The sequence below is a fragment of the Nerophis ophidion genome, linkage group LG03 (genome assembly GCF_033978795.1).
Source record: "Nerophis ophidion isolate RoL-2023_Sa linkage group LG03, RoL_Noph_v1.0, whole genome shotgun sequence".
NCBI classification, from domain to species: Eukaryota; Metazoa; Chordata; class Actinopteri; order Syngnathiformes; family Syngnathidae; genus Nerophis; species Nerophis ophidion.
The window spans coordinates 21,237,889-21,257,464 of NC_084613.1; the positions used below are offsets into that span (position 1 = coordinate 21,237,889).

The following is a 19,576-nucleotide window of genomic DNA, read 5'->3' on the forward strand; positions in this document are numbered from 1 at the left end:
ATTTTGCCTTAGCCTTGAATTAACACTTGATGCATAAAATCACACCAGTATGATGATTATATGTGTCTACATTAAAACATTCTTGTTCATACTGCATTAATATATGCTCATTTTAAACTTTCATGCAGAGAGAGAAATCACAACTAAGTCAATTTACCAAAACTGTATTTATTAAACAGTTATTAAGCAGTGGTACACACATTTGTGTCATTTCGAAAACAAAGTACAAGATTGTCAGAAACATTTTAAAACAAGCTATTAGTGCACAATGTCTCTAAGATGACATCAAAACATTAAATTAAAGTGCACTTTTTGTACAGAACGCCACTACAGTAGTTTAAAACAAATAAAGTGCACCTTCGTGCATGATGTCACACAAAATATTTCAAAAACTACACAAAAAATTAGCTGCATAATAGGAAATCAAATAGTGTATGTCCTTCGCTATGTGGTAGGTTCCTGCGGACATTATCTCCTTCTGTTTTTGACAATTTTTTTCATACGGTGTTAATCTGGAAATGGTTGCTTCGGCATTTTGTTGGTGTGGCACCGACCGAGATGCTGACATGCGGAGTTTCAAGCACTCTTCATTCTCTAGCGGGTGACTTTTCAAATGATGCTATACATTAGCATTGCTGCTACTTTTTGTAGCAACGCTTTTGCCGCATACTTGACATATTACGGTTGTCTGTTCTACATCTTCCCACTTGAAGCCGAACCACTGCCAGATGGACCCTGTGCTGTTTTTTTTGTAATTAATTATTCCTTCACATGTTACCAGGTTCCCACCTTTTTTCTCTCGTAATACCACTCGCACCGCTCCACTAGCATCACATCTAATGTTACCCATTCCGCTACCTTTCTGCTCCGCTACGGCGTATGACGTTGCATGCGGGACAGTATGTGGCGTATACAACAAGGTGCGCTTGTTTTATGTCTATGTGAGAAAGAGAGACAAGAAAGAGTGAGAAGAGCCTGTTGTGTAATGCCCGCAGCTAAAAGCAACTGCGTGAGAACGTATACTCGAATATCACGATATAGTTATTTTCGATATTGCGATATATCAAGTATATTCGATATATCGCCCAGCCCTAATTCAGAGATGATTTATTTGCATGACTTAGTAACACTAATTAAGTCATATATGTTGAAAAGAGACAAGAAAATTAACCCAAACTTGCTTCTCTTGCAGTGGTCTCGGGTTGGCCAAGGGGCTGTTGAGACTGTTTCAATGAAAAAGGCCAGTTCTTTCTGTGACACGGGTGGAAGAGCAGCAGAGGGACTTAAACTTGAGAAACATGACAAACTTGAGAAGAGTCCAACCAGCCGCAAATCACCAGATGTCTCTCGGGGCGTCTCTGCTTCGACAAGGTACGATTTGAGGTTTTCATTGCTGTTGGCTAATTAGCAGGATTACTCTAAAATAAGTAAGAACTTACATTTGAGGTTGCGGAATATTTTGATTAATTTGGTTAGAAATAATCTTGATTTCTATTCTGTTGCTTCGATTAATCATTTGACACAGTTTACTTAATTTCAAACTACATTAAGCTTAGTAAGTGCTGAAAAATAACATGCTCAAAAAGTGTTTTATGTTTATCTTTTTTTTATTTATTACTTTCAACACTTTAAATTCTTTAACAGCTTCTGACCTATCCATAGATATAAAGTTGTTCTATATTTGTAATCTTATTTTATTTGTTATGCTCTTTGAAAAACCAAAACCAACATTTTGATTATGGGTAAAAACGCAGAATATGCAATATTTCCTAAAACAAGATGCAACGTAAAATATTTAATAGGTCAACAATTTATAACAACACTGAATTTGATGCCATATTATTTTTGGAACAATGACAGTTTTGTCCAAAAACTGACATTATTCGTCCTTAGCCAAAAAACAGATGCGCTTAAAAAGGTGTTATAACTAAGTCAATTGTTTTAAACTTTCAACACTTATATTGTATGCACTTTTTGTAAAAAATAACCACAAACAACATTTTTTACTATGGAATAACACAAAATATGCTATAGTTCCAAAAACTAGTTGCAAAGTAATACTTTGGATGAGGTTTTTAAAGCATTTAATAGGTCAATAATTCATAATAACACTGATTTTGATGCATTATTTTTTAACAATGAGTTTTTTCTTAAAAAATAGAAAACACACCAAAAAAATGTGCCCGGAACATGAGATAGATGGACATAGTTCCCGCGCAGACACTGCATTAAAGCGCACATGAGTGGTTATGTGTTTTGTTTTGGGTTTTTTTCAAATTATTTTTTTTAATAGTTCATTTTTATTAATGCACATATTTTTATTATTGATGGTCATGGCAAGCGAGAAAAAAGTTGTTTTATTTAAAAATATTTTCCTTAATTATGCATCAGGAGTTTAAAATGTGTTATCAAATTACTTGATTAAACTGATAGATTACTTGTTAGCCTTATAATATCTCAAATACACAAGGTATAATATCTTACTATAATTCTGATTGGATTAATTCAATGTCTGAATCTTACAAAAATATGAATAAACCTAATACTAATATAAACAATAGCAATAAATATACTTGCAAATGTCAATTCAAACCGCAGTCTTTATATTAGCGTATACATAACAAATTTGTTTAGCGGGCAGATGCAAGTTGTTAAATAAACACAGCTATTATACTGACTAAAGTGATATCCAAACATCACACACTTACGAGAAGCCATTAATGCTTCATATAATGTGTATATCTCTTAAGACATTGGACAAGTCTGAAGGAATGTAGAAACAAGTAGAAATGACACTTTCAAAGTAGACGGTTTTCGAAATAAGAGTCTTTGCATCAGTGTGTATAAACATGAAAAATTCTTAAAGGGGAGCTGCTTATTTTTTATTTTATTTTTCCTATCAATTAAAATCCCTATGTAAAACAAGAACACGTGCAGGATTGTAACCAGGAGTTGACAAATACCAAGGTCAAAAAATGGTAGTCCAAGAGGAGCTTTGAAAGGCTGAAATCAACACAATGAAAAATCCACTTTTTTAAAATACAATGCTGAAGTTAAATGTATTTTATAAATTTTAACATAATTACAACATACATTTGGCAACTTTACTACAACTCAGACATGGATTTGAACTCACAACCTTCTGCTTTGAAGTTTATGTACTAGCCAGGCGTGCCACAAGGGCCACCAGAAGTCGTAGAAGAAATGTACAAACTCCGTTTCCATATGAGTTGGGAAATTGTGTTAGATGTAAATATAAACAGAATACAATGATTTGCAAATCCTTTTCAACCCATATTCAATTGAATGCACTACAAAGACAAAATATTTGATGTTCAAACTCAAAAACTTTATTTTTTTGCAAATAATAATTAACTTAGAATATCATGGCTGCAACACATGCCAAAGTAGTTGGGAAACGGCATGTTCACCACTGTGTTACATCATCTTTTCTTTTAACAACACTCAATAAACGTTTGGAAACTGAGGAGACACATTTTGAAGCTTTTCAGGTGGAATTCTTTCCCATTCTTGCTTGATGTACAGCAAGTTGTTCAACTCTGTTGTCGTATTTTAGGCGTCATAATTTTCAATGGGAGACAGGTCTGAACTACAGGCAGGCCAGTCTAGCACCCGCACTCTTTTACTATGAAGCCATGCTGTTGTAATACGTGGAGTGGCATTGTCTTGCTGAAATAAGCAGGGGCGTCCATGATAACGTTGCTTGAATGGCAGTATATGTTGCTCCAAAACCTGTATGTACCTTTCAGCATTAATGGTGCCTTCGCAGATCTGTAAGTTACCCATGCCTTGGGCACTAACCCCCATACCATCACAGATGCTGGCTTTTGAACTTTGCGCCTATAACAATTCGGATGGTTCTTTTCCTCTTTGTTCCCAAGGACACAAATGTCCACAGTTTCCAAAAACAATTTGAAATGTGGACTCGTCAGACCACAGAACACTTTTCCACTTTTCATCAGTCCATCTTAGATGATCACGGGCCCAGAGAAGCCAGCGGCGTTTCTGAATGTTGTTGATAAATGGCTTTCGCTTTGCATAGGAGAGCTTTAACTTGCACTTACAAATGTAGCGCTGAACTGTATTTAGTGTCAGGGGTTTTCTAAAGTGTTCCTGAGCCCATGTGGTGATATCCTTTAGAGATTGATGTCGGTTTTTGATACAGTGCTGTCTGAGGGATCGAAGGTCACGGTCATTCAATGTTGGTTTCCGGCCATGCCGCTTACGTGGAGTGATTTCTCCAGATTCTCTGAACCTTTTAATGATATTATGGACCGTAGATGTTGAAATCCCTAAGTTTCTTGCAATTGCACTTTGAGAAACGTTGTTCTTAAACTGTTTGACTATTTGCTCACGCAGTTGTGGACAAAGGGGTGTGCCTCGCCCCATCCTTTCTTATGAAAGACTGAGCATTTTTTGGGAAACTGTTTTTATACCCAATCATGGCACCCACCTGTTCCCAATTAGCCTGCACACCTGTGGGATGTTCCAAATAAGTTTTTGATAAGCATCCCTCAACTTTATCAGTATTTATTGCCACCTTACCCAACTTCTTTGTCATGTGTTGCTGGCATCAAATTCTAAAGTTAATGATTATTTGCACAAAAAAAAAGCTTATCAGTTTAAACATCAAATATGTTGTCTTTGTAGCATATTCAACTGAATATGGGTTGAAAGTGATTTGAAAATCATTGTATTCCATTTACATTTCCATCTAACACAATTTCCCAACTCATATGGAAGCGGGGTTTGTACTTTAATATTCTAAGTGACGGCATGACTTGTCTAGGAATACATGCGGGGTAAAATTTTATATAAAGCGCCTTCTCATTTATTAGTTTACATTTGACATGAACTTCTCGCAAAACACCCCCCCAGATAATATTATAAGTTTAAACATGCTATTTTATGCGTTAAATTTTTTTCTTTCAAAATGGAAACCTACATTTAGTAAGAAAGATGTAGTACGGCCATTAGTTTTAGAAATTCACAGATTTGATCTGGTCTGCGGATCTTGAATATGACACCAGTGCTTTTGCGCAGGGGTTCTTAACCTTTGTTGACATAAGGGCTCAAAGTCTCCACTACAGAAGGCCCCGGGGCCCACTTAAATATTACCACTGAATATCTTACTCTTGATCTTAATCATATTCAATAAATACAGTAAATCTTACATACTTGCAGTTAGCAGGATAAACCTTGTCAAATGAAATGAAACCATGTGTTAATCACAAAGATTATCATCAAGGCTTAGGTCAGGCTGATAAAGAAAACAAATACTAAACAAATATAGGGCAAAACTATGCAATGTTAAATACATACATTTTAAATATATATATATATATATATATACACATATGTATATATATATATATATATTTATATAATGTAATAATATATGAACTGAAAATTTTTGAAGTGCAAATGAGAATACAAATTCACCACTTAAGTCATAATTTTTGCGCTTAAGAAACTTCCCAATGATTTAAGCTCCAGACTTCTTCTGTTGAAGAATACAAACCAAGGACCCAGATTTCCCTCACCCGGACGCGGGCCACCGGGGCCCCCCTCTGGAGCCGGGCCCGGAGGTGGGGCACAATGGCGAGCGCCTGGTGGCCGGGGCTGTTCCCATGGGGCCTGCCGGGAAAGACCGAAGAGGCAACGTGGGTCCCCCCTTCAATGAGCTCACCACCCATAGCAGGGGCCATGGAGGTCAGGTGCAATGTGAGCTGGGCGGCAGCCAAAGGTCAGGGCACTTGGTGGTCCAATCCTCGGCTATATAAGCCAGCTCTTGGGACTTGGAATGTCACCTCGCTGGGGGGAAAGAGCCTGAGCTAGTGTGCGAGGGTGGGGGTATGGGTCCTGACAGTTGTTTGCGCTTATGCGCCAAACTGCAGCTCAGAGTACCCACCCTTTTTGGATTTACTCGAGGGATTACTGGAGAGTGCTCCCCCGGGTGATTCCCTCTTACTACTGGGGGACTTCAACGCTCATGTTGGCAACGACAGTGAAACCTGGAGAGGCGTGATTAGAAAGAATGGACGCCTGGATCTGATCCCGAGTGGTGTTTTGTTATTGGACTTTTGTGCTCGTCACGGATTGTCCATAACAAACACCATGTTCAAACATAAAGGTGTCCATATGTGCACGTGGCACCAGGACACCGTAGGCTACAGTTCCATGATCGACTTTGTAGTTGTTTCATCGGATTTGCGATCTCATGTTTTGAACACTTGGGTAAAGAGAGGGGCGGAGCTTTCTACCGATCACCACCTGGTGGTGAGTTGGCTGCGATGGTGGGGGAAGATGCCGGACAGACATGGCAGGCCCAAACGCATTGTGAGGGTCTACTGGGAACGCCTAGCAGAGTCTCCTGTCAGAGAGAGTTTAAATTCCCACCTCCGGAAGAACTTTGAACATGTCACAATGGAGGCGCTGGACGATTTTCCGTACCTCTATTGTCGAGGCGGCCAATTGGAGCTGTGGCCGCAAGGTGGTTGGTGCCTGTCGTGGCGGTAATCCTAGAACCCGCTGGTGTCCACCAGCGGTAACGTATGCCGTCAAACTGAAGAAACTGACATATTGGGCTCTTTTGGCTCATAGGACTCGGAGACAGCAGACAGGTACCGACAGGTGTGCGGCTTCAGCGGTCGCGGAGGCAAAAACTGGGACATGGGAGGAGTTCTGGGAAGCCATGAAAAACGACTTCCTGACTGCTTCAAAGCGATTCCGGACCACCATTTTCCGCCTTAGGAAGGGGAAACAGTGCAATGTCAACACCGTGTATAGTGGGGTTGGTGTTCTGCTGACCTCGACTGCGGATGTTGTGGATCGGTAGAGGGAATACTTCGAAGACCTCCTCAATCCTAGCAACACGTCTTCCTATGAGGAACTGGGGAACTGCCTGGGGAATCTGTGTTGGGCTGTCCTATTTCTGGGGCTGAGGTTGCCAAGGTAGTTAAAAAGCTCCTTGGTGGCAAGGCCCCGGGGGTAGATGAGATCCGTCCGGAGTTCCTTAAAGCTCTGAATGCTGTGGAACTGTCTTGGTTGACAAGACTCTGCAACATCGCATGGACATCGGGTGCGGTACGTCTGGATTGGCAGACCGGGGTGGTGGTTCCTCTCTTTAAGAAGGGGAACCGGAGGGTGTGTTCCAACTATCGTGGGATAACACTCCTCAGCCTTCCCGGTAGGGTATATTCAGGTGTACTGGAGAGGAGGCTACGCCGGATAGTCGAAACTTGGACCTAGGATGAACAGTGTGGTTTTCGTCCTGGTCGTGGAAATGTGGACCAGCTCTATACTCTCGGCAGGGTCCTTGAGGGTGCATGGGAATTTGCCCAACCAGTCTACATGTGCTTTGTGAACTTCAAGAAGGCATTTGACCGTGTACCCTGGGAAGTCCTGTGGGGAGTACTCAGAGAGTATGGGGTAACGGACTGTCTGATTGTGGCGGTCTTCTCCCTGTATGATCAGTGTCAGAGCTTGGTCCTTATTGCTGGCTGTAAGGCTGCCCTTTGTCACCGATTCTGTTCATAACTTTAATGGACAGAATTTCTAGGCACAGTCAAGGCGTTAGGATCTGCTTTTTGCAGATGATGTGGTCCTGATGGCTTCATCTTGCCAAGATCTTCACCTCTCACTGGATCAATTCGCAGCCGAGTGTAAAGCGACTGGGATGAGAATCAGCTCCTCCGAGTCTAAGTGTATGGTTCTCTCCCGGAAAAGGGTGGAGTGCCATCTCTGGGTTGGGGAGGAGATCTTGCTTTAAGTGGAGGAGTTCAAGTACCTCGGAGTTTTGTCCACGAGTGAGGGAAGAGTTGATCGTGAAATCGACAGGCGGATTGGTGCGGCGTCTTCAGTAATGCGGACGCTGTATCGATCCATTGTGATGAAGAAGGAGCTGAGCTCTCAATTTACCGGTCGATCTACATTCCCATTCTCACCTATGGTAATAAGCTATGGGTAATGATCGAAAGGACACAATCACGGGTACAAGGGGCTGAAATGAGCTTCCTCCACCAGGTGGCGGGGCTCTCCCTTAGAGATCGGGTGAGAAGCTCTGTCATCTGGGAGAAGCTCAAAGTAAAGCCGCTGCTCCTTCACATCGAGAGGAGCAAGATGAGGTGGTTCGGGCATCTGGTCAGGATGCCACCCGAATGCCTAAATAGGGAGGTATTTCGAGGACGTCACGGGGAAGAACCAGGACACGTTGGGAAGACTGTGTCTCCCAGCTGATCCCCAGAATCCCAAGGGAGGAGCTGTAAGAAGTTGCTGGGAGAGGGAAGTCTGGGCTTCCCTGCTTAGGCTGCTGCTACCGCGGCCTGACCTCAGATAAGCAAAAGAAGATGGATGGATGGACTTAGTTTGTTTGTTTTATATCATCACTACTGCCACAAGTGGTGGAAATTTGTATTACAACTGAGTACCACTGAGGCCCGTAACGGACCAAAGCTGAGAAACTGAATTTTTTTGGGAGTCTACAGACTTTGTTTGATCTCTGAGGGTCACTTTCAGGATGGAACACTTTGGGTTTAGTACGATCCGCAAGATGAAATTGCGCTTAACTGTTAAGTATTTTATACGCTGGTAACAAAACCTTAAAATTGCACCTTAATTGTACCTGAAACCAGTGCAGGTGGGCCAGTAGAGGCGTAATATGATCAAACTTTCTTGTCCTAGTCAAAAGTCTAGCAGCCGGATAAATGTATAAAGTCATGGATTTTACATATAAATTTTAGTTTTTGATCTGTTTGCCCTAGGGAAGTGAGTGGGGCATAATCTTGACTTTTGTCGTGTAGTTGCAGTAGCAAGCCACCGGTGGAATCACCCTCACGTCAGCGGACCTCTAGCATCAACAGAGCTGAAGAGCTTGTTGTTGAGAAACCCTCACAGCTAACGGCGGTTTCCAAGTCCCTCTCAACCAAAAGCCCCCAGAGGAACGTCAAAGTGCTCCGTCTGAATGATGACAGCACTTTAAGTGACATGTCGGATGACGAAGGAAGGTATATATGCTGCAAGTCAGTCAAGTTATGGCCCCCTATGGCACTAGTGCAGGATTGGTTCTTCAATAGGGCGCACGATTAATCGACATTGAGGTCTGAAGTAGTGCGATTACATAACCGCAAGAGGCAAAGTTTTTTTTCTCTCTGCTGTCACCGGCATTTGAGTGACAGAAGTTCCCCAATTGGAATTGTTGTGCCTCACAGTAGTTTCTCGCTTCAAACAAGGAGAAAGAAGTCTCATTCTGTGCATCACTCTCATCATCTGAGCGTGTTTATTTAACAGTATATTTAACTGAACGCAGTGAGCCCCCTATTCCGTAATTTCCAATATTTGTCTCAGTGGGAGTAGAGCGGCTGCCAGCTTTACACACAGAGACAAAGGAAGCAGAGTCTGGGAGCCTCCCCCTACTCGCTGCAAAGTAACAAAAAATGGAAGGAGAAAAATATGTTTACAAAGCCAAATTTACCATTTGTGGTAATAGATCAGCTTCAAATTGGATGGGCAATATTAACCCATCACCACGAACAAGCAAGAATGCTGTAATTACGTGATGGCAATCAACAAAAAGACAATGTCCGACCTTGTTTTTTCAACTTGAAAAAATAAGCCCATTAAGATGTTCAAAATGTAAATTAAATATTTGCTTACAGAAATTAGTCCATTTTAGATTTTTTATAAATTTTGTCTAAAACAGTGGTCCCCAACCACCAGAAGAATTTTTTATTATTTTTTTTTTAAATGTTTTATTTTTTATTAAATCAACATAAAAAACACAAAAAAACGCCCTTTTTCATGACAAAAAAAAAGAATCCCCTGCCGGGCCGCGGGAAAAATTATCAAGCTTTGACCGGTCCGCAGGTACAAAAGGTTGGGAACCACTGGTCTAAAAGTAACATGTCTTCCATCATTCTTTTTTTTATTTTTCATGCATTTTATGGATAAAATATAAAAAATTGTGAATAAAGTTGCAGTCTTGGAGAGAAATATCGCAATTAATTGTTTTTTTTTTCTTCAAAATCATGCAACCCTATTCTTCAATCAAGAAAACTGTTAAATGGTAAAGGGGTTGTACTTGTATAGTGCTTTTCTACCCCTTTTTAAGGAGCCCAAAGCGCTTTGACAGTATTTCCACATTCGCCCATTCACACACACATTTACACACTGACGGCGGGAGCTGCCGTGCAAGGCGCTCACCAGGACCCATCAGGAGCCAGGGTGAAGTGTCTTTCCCAAGGACACAACAGACGTGACTAGGATGGTAGAAGGTGGGGATTGAACCAGTAACCCTCAGATTGCTGGCACAGCCACTCTACCAACTTCGCCACGCCGTCGCCGTGTTGATAGATTCTGTGTGGTTGATGAAATACCATCTATATTACTAGTTAAAATGGTCACCTTGTGATTAGATAAACTTGTGCTTGTGATGCAGGAGCTGTAGTTACTACATTAACATATTTTTTTGTTTGTTGGCAACAGGTGGCAGACGAAAGAAAAGAAAAAAAAACTGGTAACAATGAAAATTATTTTTGTTTTGTCTGTATTTGGTTTAAAAGTTAAGTTACTTGCAGTTTGTTTTTAATGTAATTTATGCTTTCAGCACGCTGACGATATTGAGATCTCCGAAGAGCTCGATGAGATTACTTCGTCGTCTTCATTGACTGCAGATGACTGTGATCTTCACATGTCAACCTCTAAAGGTGTGCCCCTTATGCCTCCAAATCTGGATTCCTTACCGACAGGGATTGCCGGTTGGGATCCCGAGGAATGTTGCTGCATTGTTATTGTTGTTGTTTTTTTCAAATTTGTCAGAAACTTGAAGTCAAAATACTGAGTGACCCCATCAAAACAACTAATGTTTTTATTAAATCCTACAATGGTCTGGCAAATTTCATGAAATTTCCCAACCATAAACTTGTTCCGTTTACTATCATTCCCCAAAGTTGCAGTTATCTTAATCAAGTTGCATAAAAGTTTTAAAAATATGCTCCAAATGGGTTCTGTGGTGTTGGAGGCAGACTGACATATATTGTGAAAAATTGTCAATTACCCAAACATTCCTCTTTGGGATTTTAGATTGAAGATATTGTACAATTCCATACTCTGAACTTCTGAAAACAGTCCAAAATTCAGGTTTGGACGAAGCACAAGCACACTGAATATTTTTAAATGTGTACTTTTACTACAAGGTATGATTTGTTGGAGAAATAAATACTCATTGTTCCAAAATGTAATGCACAAAGTCAGCTTGTATACCCTGAAAAAGAAAAAAATCAAATTAACAATTATTTAAAGATTTGTGGGTTCTGTTTTTTGGGGCTGTCCCTTGTATCTACAGGGCTGTTTTTATACCCTGTTTATATCATACTGATTCCTCAGATCCCGCAAGAAAGTTCATTCTGGATGAGATTGCAAGCCAACAAAGTAAGCACCCCATTCTGAAGCCTAAAGACGCTCATGGCTCCCGTGCAGGTGTGGTGAGCAAACTGAAAAACGACAATGCCGAGTTAAAGAACCAACTCGAGGAGGTCAAAGATGATAAATGTGTCATGGAGCATAAAGAAATGGAGATGCAAAGTGAAATCGCCGACCTAAGGTAAGGATTCATCCCGTGGTTCTTTCAATGTACAGCCGAACCCACTTATGACGGTCTTATTGACACCCCATCAAGTCCACGTTCACTATCTTCTGATTACTAAAACGTTGGATGGTGTAGTACTATCAACGTCATAATTATTGCAAGGCATCTTGTAACCACAAGAGCAACATAACTACTGTCTAGTTACGCAGAATTAAATCATGCACTAAGTAACTTCCTGTAGTGCAGTGTAAGCTTAAAAATAAAACCAGGTCAGTATCCAACAGGATATTACTACAGTATCTACTGTAACAAAACGCATCAATGTATTTTTTTAGGTGCATCATTAACATTGTTGTCAATAAATACTACTCAATTACTACTCTATTAGGAGTATAGAATATATAAATAGAAATATTCAAAGGCACAAATGGAGCTTGTGTTAGATAGGAATATACAATATATAGCAAACAGTTTAACTATGAATAATGGGCATGGAAGAAGCACCGCTAAACTATAGGGACGGCGTGGCGCAGTGGAAGAGTGGCCGTGCGCAACCTGAGGGTCCCTGGTTCAAATCCCACCTAGTACCAACCTCGTCACGTCCGTTGTGTCCTGAGCAAGACACTTCACTCTTGCTCCTGATGGGTGCTGGTTGGCGCCTTGCATGGCAGCTCCCTCCATCAGTGTGTGAATGGGTAAATGTGGAAGTAGTGTCAAAGCGCTCTGAGTACCTTGAAGGTAGAAAAGCGCTATACAAGTACAACCCATTTAAGCAATACAGTTCTCCTTTGCTGCAAAATATATCCATTTTGTTATCCTTTTCCAGAATAGTCTGTTCTTACTACAAGTAAAAACTTGCTGTAGTACAAAGCAGGCTTTCTTAATCTCTTCAATATGAGCAAGCACAAAATGGCTTCCAGTGGGAAACAAAACGTATGAAGTGTTCGTACACAGAGACATGGTTCGCACACAGGCATATTTGGCGTAACCGAAAAGTTCGCAAATAAAGGGGTTTGTTAATCAAGATTCCACTGTATTGCTATAAGCACACATGGAGAGAAAACAATTTCAAATACTTGCTACCAGTTAAAACAATTCCTTTATTATTGCTCATTCTTCATAACTGGCCAAACTCACAATTAATTGTACATGCAATGACTAATTTTGGTTATGTTGATAACGGCTAACATTAAAATCAGCTGTTAACAGAAATGGTTGGCTTGTGTGCTTTGCAACATATATGAAAGTTTTGATGGATGTGTTAAATGTAAAGAGTTTTGTCCTGAATTAAGTGTTATTTTCTTTCTGTTGACAGACTTCAATTAAAACAACGAGAAGAAAATGCATCTAACATAATTAGGTTGTGCCATGGCAACCAAGAGAAGGTGAGTGGAGGTGTGACTCTGTCCTATGGCTGGGGTAGAACTTTTACTATTGAACAAGTAGTGAGTCTCAGTTGTAAATAGATGTTTGCATTTGGTTCTTTTACCTAGCTTGAGGAGGAACTGCGACATGCCATCTCTCAATTGAATGAGGAGCGCTGTTTAACTGCACACCTGCAGCAACGGTTCAAGAGCCAGAGCTGCAAGCAGCAAACCATTGAAGAGGACTACAAAAGAGCCAAAAACATTGAGGTATTTATCATAGGATATTGTGCATTGTGTTGCTGTACTTGCAGGGCATATTATTTTAGACAGAAAATGTGTTTTTATTCATTTCTATGTTAATCGTACCTACAGTAGTTGCCAATATGGGGTTATTACGGTGGTAACAAAGGCATAATGGAACTGTGATTTACGAAATTATTTGGTCCTTGAACATGGTTCTTAAATCGAAATGTTCAAATAGGGAAGCACATTTCTCCATAAGAAACTATGTAAATATGAATAATTGGTTCCATCCCTGTCAAAAGTCTTAGGGAAGGTTTGTAAACATTGAACACAATATAAATGTGTATATCAAACAAACATAACAAGGCTGATGGATCAATTTTCTCTTTATTAACAAGTCAAAAAAACAATGTATGTGTTGTTCTGCCAACAACACCACACACATAGAAGTCCCTTTGGTTCCCTCACAAACAATCAGAAATCACAAAAATCCATAACTTTATCAACCGTATTGCTACAATATTAAAAATTTTAAGTAAAATCTACTTACCTTAACATCAAAGGAGGAGCTGACGAGAAAGGAGCATACAGAAAAATCGAGGAGAGAGGACGTTTTAGTGAGTGTGCGCGTGCGCTTTGAAAGGCGCGCCGCTGAACATGAGGTAGTTCTTCACCTCTGCATTGAAATAAGTCTGCTTTGGCATGTTTAAAAAAATATATATGTATATATATTTTTTAAAGTCCAGTCTTGCCCTTGGTACGAAGCCTGCTTTGTGGATTTTTCCATACGTGTGAGCCCCATTAATGTACTCCTCATAAATAGTATTTTTTTAACGCCACAGCGATTGCCTCCTTTTCACGCTGGTGTGTTGTCTTTTTAGATTCATATTGAGTTTGTAAATTAGACAAAACTTTTTAAAAGACAAAATAACAAAGAAAAGGCACCCACGCTGAAGCACTGAAATGTGACTCGTAGTGTACTAGGCAGCAAGACACTTCGCCTTCCCAAAAATGCTGTGCCCTGCTTTCTGCCTGCACGCGGCATAAAAAGTTAATTACTGAATAAATTACTTGTTCGTACACAGAGACAAAATTTGTACACAGACATATTCGGCTTGATCCAAGTAAAAGGTTTGCAAATAGAGTGGTTTGTAAATCAAGTTCAACTGTACAAATGAACATGTCCAGTTAGATAACTATTTCTTTAAATTCCATTTACATTCTGTTGAATCTGTTTGTTTCTGTAAAATCCCAAAAGTTTGCTTGGTATTGGGAATCAGCAACTTTTTAATATCCTCCTTTAATTTTTCAGGAACATTTAAGATCAGAACTTGAGATGACTCAGGCTCACTGCAGCAATAAACAGAGAGAGCTTGTACAGGAGAACGAGGCCATTAAAGACCAGCTGGAAGGTCTTCGCCAAGACCTTAAACTCTGCGAAGAAATCAAAACCAAAAATATGTTGGATTGTAACAATACGATTCAGGCGTTAAATTGTGAGCTCACAATGGCAAACAACCGCCTGGAGAATGAGCAAAAGGACCGTGACGCTTTGGTGGCCCAGACCCAGGCGATCCGTTCCCATCTCGCGGAGGCGGAGCGAGCTCGGTCAGAATGCGAGAGAAAGCTGCTCCTACAGAAGGAGGAAAGCCAGCGACAGAAAGACAAACTTGCAAGTTAGTACTTGAGGAATGTACTGTTGTTTGTTTTTTAAGTGCTTAAAGGAACTGCACTATATTTGGAATTTTGCCTAGCATTCATAGTCCTTATGTAAGACAAGCACACATTTGTTTTACTTTTTTTATCCACTCTATCTAGTAAATTAATGCTAGCAAAATTCCGCTAACAATGGAATCAATGAGTCTCTCCATTCTGCCTATTAAGCACTTAAAAAAGATCCTAACACCTTCATCAATTTTTTATATACATATTGTAACAGGGTATCTGCGGGGTTTTAAAAAGTCTTAAATCCAACAATTTTAATTTAGGGCCTTAAAATATCAGAGATTATCCTAAAATATACAAACCCCGTTTCCATATGAGTTGGGAAATTGTGTTAGATGTAAATATAAACGGAATACAATGATTTGCAAATCATTTTCAACCCATATTCAGTTGAATATGCTACAAAGACAACATATTTGATGTTCAAACTGAATTTTTTTTTTTTTTGCAAATAACCATTAACTTTAGAATTTGATGCCAGTAACACGTGACAAAGAAGTTGGGAAAGGTGGCAATAAATACTGATAAAGTTGAGGAATGCTCATCAAACACTTATTTGGAACATCCCACAGGTGGGCAGGCTAATTGGGAACAGGTGAGTGCCATGATTGGGTGTAAAAGCAGCTTCCGTGAAATGCTCAGTCATTCACAAACAAGGACGGGGTGAAGGTCACCACTTTGTGAACAAATGTGTGAGCAAATAGTCAAACAGTTTAAGAACAACATTTCTCAATGGTCTATTGCAAGGAATTTCGGAAATTCACCATCTACAGTCCAGGGACTCTCGCTGCTGTGTTGGATCCGCTTTGGACTGGACTCTCGCGACTGTGTTGGATCCATTGTGGATTGAACTTTCACAGTATCATGTTAGACCCGCTCGACATCCATTGCTTTCCTCCTCTCCAAGGTTCTCATAGTCATCATTGTCACCGACGTCCCACTGGGTCATTATTGTCACCGATGTCCCACTGGGTGTGAGTTTTCCTTGCGTGGGCCTACCGAGGATGTCGTGGTGGTTTGTGCAGCCCTTTGAGACACTAGTGATTTAGGGCTATATAAGTAAACATTGATTGAACATTGATTGATTATACCATCAAAAGGATCAGAGAATCTGGAGAAATCACTGAACATAAGCGATGATATAACGGACTTTCGTTCCCTCAGGCAGTACTGCATCAAAAAGCGACATCAGTGTGTAAAGGACATCACCAAATGGGCTCAGGAACACTTCAGAAAACCACTGTCAGTAACTACAGTTGGTCGCTACATCTGTAAGTGCAAGTTAAAGCTCTACTATGCAAAGCCAAAGCCATTTATCAACGACATCCAGAATTGCGCCGGCTTCTCTGGGCCTGAGCTCAGCTAAGATGGACTGCTGCAAAGTGGAAAAGTGTTCTGTGGTCTGACGAGTCCCCATTTAAAAACAATTTTGGAAACGATGAACGTCGTGTCCTCCGGACCAAAGAGGAAAAGAACCATCAGGACTGTTGTAGGTGCAAAGTGAAAAGCCAACATGTGTGATGGTATGGGGGTGTATTAGTGCCCAAGGAAGGGGTAACTTACACATCTGTAAAGGCACCATTAATGCTGAAAGGTACATACAGGTTTTGCAGCAACATTTGTTGCCATCCAAGCCACGTTATCATGGATGCCCTTGCTTATTTCAGCAAGACAATACCAAGTCACTTGTTACAACAGTGTGGCTTCATAGTAAAAGACGCGGGTACCAGACTGGCCTGCCTGTAGTCCAGACCTGTCTCCCATTGAAAATGTGTGGCGCATTATGAAGCCTAAAATACAACAACGCAGACCCCGGACTGTTGAACAACTTAAGCTGTACTTAAAACAAAAATTTTAAAGAATTCCACCCGAAAAGATTCAAAAATGTGTCTCAGTTCCCAAATGTTTATTCAGTGTTGTTAAAAGAAAAGGTAATGTAAAACAGTGGTGAACATGCCCTTTCCCAACTACTTTGGCACATGTTGCAGCCATGAAATTCTAAGTTAATTATTTGCATAAAAAAATAATGTTTATGAGTTTGAACATCAAATATCTTGTCTTTGTAGCATATTCAACTGAATATGGGTTGAAAAGGATTTGCAAATTATTGTATTCCGTTTTTATTTACATCGAACACAATTTCCCAGCTCATATGGAAATGGGGTTTGTAATAAAAGGTCTTTAAAACCTATTAAAGTTACTTTCACTTAAAACATGCATAAACTTCAGTCTTGCTTTTAAATGTCTTGATTTTTGAGGACGCTATAACATAACAAAACAAAACCAAAGTAGGCTACCTGTGCTGCCCCGGTCAGAATGTATTGCACACCATCAGCTAGTGTGTGCTGTGCGCAACAGAGAATTTAGCGAAAACCCACAGCAAAGCAAAATTATTTTTATAAGAGGGGTAAGTGCAAGTTAAATGATTTGTGGCTCCTGAACGATGAATTTAATGCATGCTTGAAGTCGGTCGATGGAAACGTATAAAGTGTTTAGGACCCGGATGTGGTTAATGGAATGATAAAAGTCAAAATATGTGTCAAAAGATGCTGAAGCGCCACAAACCCTTGCACAACTACAAACTCCGTTTCCATGAGTTGGGAAATTGTGTTAGATGTAAATATAAACGTAATACAATGATTTGCAAATCCTTTTCAACCCATATTCAATTGAATGCACTCCAAAGACAAGATATTTGATGTTCAAACCCATAAACTTTATTTAGTTTTGCAAATAATAATTAACTTAGAATTTCATGGCTGCAACATGTGCCAAAGTAGTTGGGAAATGACATGTTCACCACTGTGTTACATCACTTTTTTTTTAACAACACTCAATAAACGTTTGGGAGCTGAGGAAACTAATTGTTGGAGCTTTGAAAGTGGAATTCTGTCCCATTCCTTTTTTTATGTAGAGCTTCAGTCATTCAACAGTCCGGGGTCTCCGCTGTCGTATTTTACACTTCATAATGCACCACACATTTTCGATGGGAGACAGGTCTGGATTGCAGGCGGGCCAGGAAAGCACCCGCACTCTTTTTTTTTACTAAGCCACGCTGTAGTAACACTTGTCTTGCTGAAATAAGCAGGGGTGTGCATGATAACGTTGCTTGGATGACAACATATGTTGCTCCAAAACCTGTATGGACCTTTCAGCATTAATGGTGCCTTCACAGATGTGTAAGTTACCCATGCCTTGGGCTCTAATACACCCCCATACCATCACAGATGCTGGCTTTTGAACTTTGCGACTATAACAATCCGAATGGTTATTTTCCTCTTTGTTCTGGAGGACACCACGTCCTCTGTTTCCAAATATAATTTGAAATGTGGACTTGTCAGACCAGAGAACACCTTTCCACTCTGCATCAGTCCATCTTAGGTGAGCTCGGGCCAAGCCAAGCCGCGTTTCAGGATATTGTTGGCTTTGTATAGTAGAGTTTTAACTTGCACTTACAGATGTAGCAACCCACTGCAGTTACTGACAGTGGTTTTATGAAGTGTTCCTGAGCCCATGTGGTGATATCCTTTACACACTGATGTCGGTTTTCGATGCAGTACCGCCTGATGGATCAAAAGTCCGTAATATCATCGCTTGCGTGCAGTGATTTCCACAGAGTCTCTGAACTTTTTGATGATTTTACGGACCGTAGATGGTAAAATCCCTAAATTCCTTGCAATAGCTCTTTAAGAAATGTTGTTCTAAAACTGTTCGACAATTTGCTTACAGAGTGGTGACCCTCACCCCATCCTTGTTTATGAATTACTTAGCATTTCATGGAAGCTGCTTTTATACCCAATCATGGCACCCACCTGTTCCCAATTAGCCTGCACACCTGTGGGATGTTCCAAATAAGTGTTTGATGAGCATTCCTCAACTTTATCAGTATTTATTTCCACCTTTCCCAACTTCTTTGTCTTGTGTTGCTGGCATCAAATTCTAACGTTAATGATTATTTACAACAACAAAAAATGTTTATCAGTTTGAACATAAATTATGTTGTCTTTGTAGCATATTCAACTGAATATGGGTTGAAAATGTTTTGCAATCATTATATTCCGTTTATATTTACATCTAACACAATTTCCCAACTCATATATATATATATATATATATATATATATATATATATATATATATATATATATATATATATATATATATATATAATATGTATGTATATGTATATGATCTATATATATATATACATATATATATATAAATGTGTGTATATGTATATGATCTATATATGTATGTATATGATTTATATATATACCGTATTTCCTTGAATAGCCGCCGGGGCGCTAATTAATTTAAAACCTCTTCTCACGCCTGCGCTTATTCAATCAAAGCATGCTACACCATACCAGTGGATGTATGGTGTAGCCAGGAGTTGTGGATGCATTGCATTCTGGGTAAGTGTTGTTGCGTTTATAATGTGTTACAAAGCCAATGTTCTCCAGAAATGTGTTTGGTGTGGGTTCACAGAGTGCGGCGTATATTATTAAGAGGGTTAAAGTTGTGGCGCAGTGGGATAGTGGCCGTGCGCAACCCGAGGGTCCCTGGTTCAAATCCCACCTAGTACCAACCTCGTCACGTCCGTTGTGTCCTGAGCAAGACACTTCACCCTTGCTCC

General features: G+C 40.0%; 1 protein-coding gene across 7 annotated transcripts in view; it reads left to right on the forward strand.

The window, feature by feature from the left end:
• Positions 1–19,576, forward strand: part of LOC133549306 (ankyrin repeat domain-containing protein 26-like) — a 69,834-nt gene that overhangs the window by 35,115 nt on the left and 15,143 nt on the right. For all 7 annotated transcript variants that reach the window (XR_009806062.1, XR_009806063.1, XR_009806064.1 and 4 more), the window contains 8 exons: positions 1,193–1,371; positions 8,823–9,026; positions 10,504–10,534; positions 10,625–10,724; positions 11,404–11,620; positions 12,921–12,990; positions 13,099–13,239; positions 14,528–14,891. Coding sequence is in view for 4 of the 7 variants with exons in the window: in XM_061894565.1 (XP_061750549.1) it covers positions 1,193–1,371; positions 8,823–9,026; positions 10,504–10,534; positions 10,625–10,724; positions 11,404–11,620; positions 12,921–12,990; positions 13,099–13,239; positions 14,528–14,891 (1,306 nt within the window). In the remaining 3 variants the exon portion in view is untranslated. The remainder of the gene's footprint in view (positions 1–1,192; positions 1,372–8,822; positions 9,027–10,503; positions 10,535–10,624; positions 10,725–11,403; positions 11,621–12,920; positions 12,991–13,098; positions 13,240–14,527; positions 14,892–19,576) is intronic.